The following is a 6,520-nucleotide window of genomic DNA, read 5'->3' on the forward strand; positions in this document are numbered from 1 at the left end:
GTTAGGACTCCACGCTTTCACTGCTGAGGGAGCGGGTTCAATCCCTGGATGGGGAACTAACATGCCACAAGCTATAAAGAAAATTTACAACTCAATAACAAGACAAATAACCTAATATAAAAATGGACTCTGGGACTCCCCTGGTGGCACAGTGGTTAAGAATCCACCTGCTAATGCAGGGAACACGGGTTCGAGCCCTGGTCCGGGAAGATTCCACGTGCCGCAGAGCAACTAAGCTCGTGCGCCACAACTACTGAGCCTGCGCTGTAGAGCCCATGAACCACAACTACTGAGCCCATGTGCCACAACTACTGAAGCCCGTGCACCTAGAGCCCGTGCTCCGCAACAAGAGAAGCCACCGCAATGAGAAGCCCGCGCACCGCAACGAAGAGTAGCCCCCGCTCGCCGCAACTAGAGAAAACCCGCGTGCAGCAATGAAGACCCAACGCAGCCAAAACTAAATAAATAAATTTATAAAAAATAAATAAATTACTAAATTAAAGAAAAATGGATTCTGACACATGCTACAACATGGATAAATCTTGAAAACATTACGCTAAGTGAAATGACCCAGACACAAAAGGGCAAATATTGTGTGATTGCACTTATGTGATAAACCTAGAATAGGGAAATTCATAGAGACAGGAAGCAGAACAGAGGTCACCTGGGGCTTGAGGTGAGAGTGGAATGGAGAATTACTGTTTAGTGGGAACAGAGTTTCTGTTTGGGACAATCGAAAAGTTTTGAAAACCGATAGTGGTGCTGGTTGCATACAACACTGTGAATGTCATTAATGTCAATGAACTGCACACTTTAAAATGGTTAAAGTGATAAATATCTTACACACAATAAAAAAATAATTTTTAAAAATGGGCAGAAGACTCGAGTAGACACTTTACCAAAGAAGACACACAAAGGACTGATAAGGACATGAAAAAGTGCTCAACATCATTAGTCATTAGGGAAATGCAAATTAATAGTGCAACGAAATACCACTACACATCCACTATAATGACTATAATCAAAAAGACATAATAGCAAGTGTTGGTGAGGATGTGGAGAAACTGGAACCCTCACACATTGCTGGTAGGATTGTAAAATGGTACGGCCACTTTGGAAAATTGTTTGGCTATGTTTTAAAAAGTTAAACACAAGCTTACTGCAAGACTCAGCAAGTCCACGCCTAGCAATTTACCCAAGAGAAATGAAAATACATCTCCACACAAAGACGTGTACACATGTTCACAGCAGCTTTATTCACAATAGCTAAAAACTGGAAACAACCCAAATGTCCATCAACTAATGAGTGGATAAAAGGAATGCTGCATCTCCATACAATAGGATACTACTGGGACATAAATATAAATGAAATATTGATACATGCCAGAACATGGCTGAACCTCAAAAAGATTATGCTAAGTGCAAGAAGCCGGATGCAAAAGACTTCAGATTGTAAGATTCCATTTATACAAAATGTTCAGAAAAGACAAATTACTTACAGAGACAGAAAGCAGATTAGTGGTTGCCTGGGTCTGGGGTGGAAGGAGGGATTATCGGCAAACAGGCTTATATAAATTTGCAGAGTGATTGAAAGGTTTTACAACTGAACTGTGTTGATGGTTGCACAAATTGTACGCTTACAATGGGTGGATTTTTGTGGCTTTTAAGTTATACCTCAATAAAGCTATTAACATAAATAAACACAAATCTGACATTGGAAATAAATGAGTCTTGATTTCAGGAAGCATAACTAAAATACAATATCCAGGGAATTCCCTGGTGGTCCACTGGTTAGGACTCCACGCTTTCACTGCTGAGGGAGCGGGTTCAATCCCTGGATGGGGAACTAACATGCCACAAGCTGCGTGGCCCAGCCAAAAAAAATAAAAAATAAAATAAACAATCTCCATGATGTGAAATAAAGATTTTCCTTAATCTAGTCATATATCTCTTATTCATACATTTTCAAACTACACATGTAGGATACTGACATTATTCAGTGACGTTAGCCCAGGCCCTAAATGATCTTAAGCTTTCTGAATTAAATTCTGTGGTCCCTGCAACTGCTCAATAAAAAGCAGTATATTTACAAACTCTAAAAATAGACAATATTGGCTTTTTATTGGGTTCATTTTAGAGAAAAATAAAGCAATAAAAGGGAGTCCAAGAAGCGATTCACATCCCTAGATTGTCTGAGTAATAAACGGTATTATATATAATCACTATGACCTAGAAACATTTAATCGGAAGCAGCAAAGGCTGACCTAGTAATTGATTTAATAGCTGTCTTCAGCTACATGAAGGGTATTACAGGGAAACCATTTGACTGGTTCTCCTCTCTTTCCCTTGAGAGCCGAACAAAACAAAAGTGATTTAGTAATCAGCAAGGTACATTGAGATTAAACACAAATAACACTGACAGTAACTGCTATCAAAAACTGGAATACATTTAATATATTTGTTCAAGCTGTTTCCTTGGCAATCCTTAAGACTAGACAAGACAGACAGCTTTGGTCTGAACACAGTACTGCTTGGGAGGGAGGCATTAGACATGGAACAGGTCTGCGGAAAGGAACGCAGCCCACCTGACTTCCACACGCCTTACCTCGATATCCCGATTCAGTTGCTTCACTATGGCAGTTATGTTTCTGATGTGCTCCTCCAAGAAAAGCCTGGCCAAGCGGTCGCCTCCCCCTTTGTTTTGCATTTTCTGCAAGCTGTTGACGATGTCGTCTTTGATCCGGAAGGCATGCTCCACGAGGGCGGCCGTGGTTTTCTCGTGGCAGAGGATCCTGTCTTCCAGTTGCTCCACTAGGCTTACGGATGAGTAGGGTGCCATGGTCAGGGACTGGCTGTGTCGGGGCATCGTTCTAACTCGCCTACGGAAGGGAGCCCCACATTGTTAGGGTTGTCAATTGGGAAACAGTCATTTTTAAAGCCAGATTCAAGACTTCCCAGAAAAGGAGAGGCAAATTATCTATCCCTACAAGCTAAAGGGGATTTGAGGTAGGGTTTCTACCCGCAAAGAGTTTTCTTGGTGAGCCAGGCAGCAACTTTAAACAATGGTCCCCAGAGAGTTAAGTGTGCTGGTAACGGGCTCCATGACCTCCCAAAGCAGGAGGCTGAAAGATCAAAGCTTATTAACAAAATTACTGGACCTGCCCTTCTCCTCCCTCCCTCTAAAGCAGTGGCTACAAACTCAAATGCTTACAAGGGTCAGGCAGGGGACATAAATGAGTGAAGCATACCACAGAGAATACACTAGGGAATGGTGGGGACTTTGGAGAACTGACAGGGCATTCCTCAACTAAAGGGGGCCACAATTCTGCTCCACCCGTGAGTGACCATCTGGGAATGCACATCCATATTTCCAGGTCATGTGATATTTCAACAAGAGGCAGGAAATGTAGGCTTGTATGTGAAGTCGCCTGATTTCTTAAAATGTTAACAATTCATTAAAAAAGTATTTAAGATGATCCAGGCCAAACAATGTACTTCTATGAGCCAATTCTGGCCTATGGATACGCCACTTCTGATTTAAAAGGGTTAGCAGGGACTTTCCTGGTGGCACAGTGGTTAAGATTCCACCTGCCAATGCAGGGGACACAGGTGTGAGCCTTGGTCCAGGAAGACCCCCCCTGCCATGGAGCAAACAAGCCTGTGCCACACAACTACTGAGCCTGCGTGCCACAGCTACTGAAGCTCGCGCGCCTAGACCCTGTGCTCCACAACAAGAGAAGCCACCACAATGAGAAGCCCATGCGCTGCAACAAAGAGCAGCCCCCGCTCGCCGCAACTAGAGAAAGCCCATGAGCAGAACAAAGACGCAACACAGCCATAAATAAATAAAGAAATAAATTTATTTTAAAAAATAAAAATAAATAAAAGGGTTAGCAGGGGGACTTCCCTGGTGGTGCAGTGGTTAAGACTCTGCGCTCCCAATGCAGGGGGCCCAAGTTCAATCCCTGGTCAGGGAACTCAATCCCACATGCATGCTGCAACTAAGTTCGTGTGCCTCAACTAACGAGCCCACCTGCCGCAACTAAGACCCAGTGCAACCAAACAAATAAATTTTTTTTAATAAATAAATAAAAGGGTGAGCAGGGGTATCAGCCCCCAAACCTCCAGAGGTGCATTTCACTGTTGACCAGAAGTGCAACTGTACTGAAGGGCTACTGTGAAATCTCCACCTGTCAGGGTCACTGAATAGTCCACAGTATCCAACAACTTAGAAGCCAGAGATGGGACACAACAGTACTACTCTTGCCCTCGAAAAAAGTCATTGTTGGATAATGTAACAGCCACAAGGCTTCTTTTATAATGATCACACCCACTAACAGCCCTCATGGAATTGGTGGAAAGAAAAAGTATACCTTAGATGCATATTTTCCATATATTATACCTTTCCTCGGTGACAAGAGAAGGAAATACAGTGCTCCGTTGGGCCATTTTCTTTTTAATAGTTCACATCTGTTGAAAAAATAAGCATTAAATTATTTAACGGTTTATATCTACAACTTAAATGACCTCTAAAGCTTATTATTAATTTACTGAGGGGATCAAAAGTTATGCTGCCATGCTGATCAATTACATTATTAATACCTTATATCTTATATACAATAGAAACAGAAGATGTCTCCAAATAAGGAGAAAAGAATCAAACATCAATGTATTCTGTTGTATCTTGTTGTATCAATGTATCTTGTTGTATCAATGTATCAATGTATCAATGTATCAATGTATCTTGTTGATGTATTCTGCTAGATACATCAACAAGGACTGTCAAATGGAGTTTCCTTAAGTTTTCTCACCCCAGATCTGCATCTCAAGCTTGAGAAACCACTTTTAAAGAAACAACATAGTTTCTTCAATAGGCTTAGTCAGTCCTGTACTTCACCACAGGAATGTACAGGAAACTACGTTAGGAAATTTGATCTCAGCAAATTTAGTAAATTCCGTAGCAAATTAAGAGCGTTATTTAAACATGAATCTTAACAAAACAATGCACGATCAATAGGATCTGATTTGGGGGAACTTGGCTATCCACTAAGAGAATGAGAATGATACTCTTCATTAAAAGCTTCAAAGTGAAAGCAATTATACTCCAATAAAGACATTAAAAAATAAATAAAACCTTGAAACTGTATTATAAGATATAATCATTCATATTACATCAGGCATACATAAGGAAGAGTTGATCATCACAATGCATTAGAAATCTGAACAAAATCGGATGGTTTTAAAAATTTCTCATTACTGGAGATTGGTTCAAGATGGCGGAGTAGAAGGACGTGCGCTCACTCCCTCTTGCAAGAGCACCGGAATCACAACCAACTGCTGAACAATCATCGACAGGAAGACACTGGAACTCACCAAAAAAGATACCCCACATCCAAAGACAAAGGAGAAGCCGCAGTGAGACAGTAGGAGAGGCGCAATCACAGTAAAATCAAATCCCATAACCGCTGGGTGGGTGACTCACAAACTGGAGAACACTTATACCACAGAAGTCCACCCACTGGAGTGAGGGTTCTGAGCCCCACGTCGGGCTTCCCAACCTGGGGGTCTGGCAACAGGAGGAGGAAGTCCTAGACTATCAGACTTTGAAGGCTACTGGGATTTGATTGCAGGGCTTTAACAGGACACCCAAGTTCAATCCCTGGTCAGGGAACTCAATCCCACATGCATGCTGCAACTAAGTTCGTGTGCCTCAACTAACGAGCCCACCTGCCGCAACTAAGACCCAGTGCAACCAAACAAATAAATTTTTTTTAATAAATAAATAAAAGGGTGAGCAGGGGTATCAGCCCCCAAACCTCCAGAGGTGCATTTCACTGTTGACCAGAAGTGCAACTGTACTGAAGGGCTACTGTGAAATCTCCACCTGTCAGGGTCACTGAATAGTCCACAGTATCCAACAACTTAGAAGCCAGAGATGGGACACAACAGTACTACTCTTGCCCTCGAAAAAAGTCATTGTTGGATAATGTAACAGCCACAAGGCTTCTTTTATAATGATCACACCCACTAACAGCCCTCATGGAATTGGTGGAAAGAAAAAGTATACCTTAGATGCATATTTTCCATATATTATACCTTTCCTCGGTGACAAGAGAAGGAAATACAGTGCTCCGTTGGGCCATTTTCTTTTTAATAGTTCACATCTGTTGAAAAAATAAGCATTAAATTATTTAACGGTTTATATCTACAACTTAAATGACCTCTAAAGCTTATTATTAATTTACTGAGGGGATCAAAAGTTATGCTGCCATGCTGATCAATTACATTATTAATACCTTATATCTTATATACAATAGAAACAGAAGATGTCTCCAAATAAGGAGAAAAGAATCAAACATCAATGTATTCTGTTGTATCTTGTTGTATCAATGTATCTTGTTGTATCAATGTATCAATGTATCAATGTATCAATGTATCTTGTTGATGTATTCTGCTAGATACATCAACAAGGACTGTCAAATGGAGTTTCCTTAAGTTTTCTCACCCCAGATCTGCATCT

The 6,520-nt window shown here is 41.2% G+C and overlaps 1 protein-coding gene across 3 annotated transcripts in view; it reads right to left on the reverse strand.

The window, feature by feature from the left end:
- The window catches only part of FAM81A (family with sequence similarity 81 member A), a 56,570-nt gene extending 50,439 nt beyond the window's left edge, over window positions 1–6,131 (reverse strand). The window contains exons 1-2 of one of the 3 annotated variants that reach the window (XM_024735117.1): window positions 6,097–6,131; window positions 2,606–2,879 (exon numbers count right to left, since the gene is read on the reverse strand). In XM_024735117.1, coding sequence (XP_024590885.1) covers window positions 2,606–2,866 — 261 coding nt within the window. In that variant the 5' untranslated portion in view covers window positions 2,867–2,879; window positions 6,097–6,131. Of the gene's footprint in view, window positions 1–2,605; window positions 2,880–4,373; window positions 4,385–6,067 lie in introns of those variants that run through there. The other 2 variants (XM_024735115.1, XM_024735116.1) reach the window with 2 other exon arrangements.
- Window positions 6,132–6,520: the final 389 nt, after the last annotated feature.

This window comes from Neophocaena asiaeorientalis, unplaced genomic scaffold (genome assembly GCF_003031525.2).
Source record: "Neophocaena asiaeorientalis asiaeorientalis breed wild unplaced genomic scaffold, Neophocaena_asiaeorientalis_V1.1 scaffold264, whole genome shotgun sequence".
Lineage (NCBI taxonomy): Eukaryota > Metazoa > Chordata > Mammalia > Artiodactyla > Phocoenidae > Neophocaena > Neophocaena asiaeorientalis.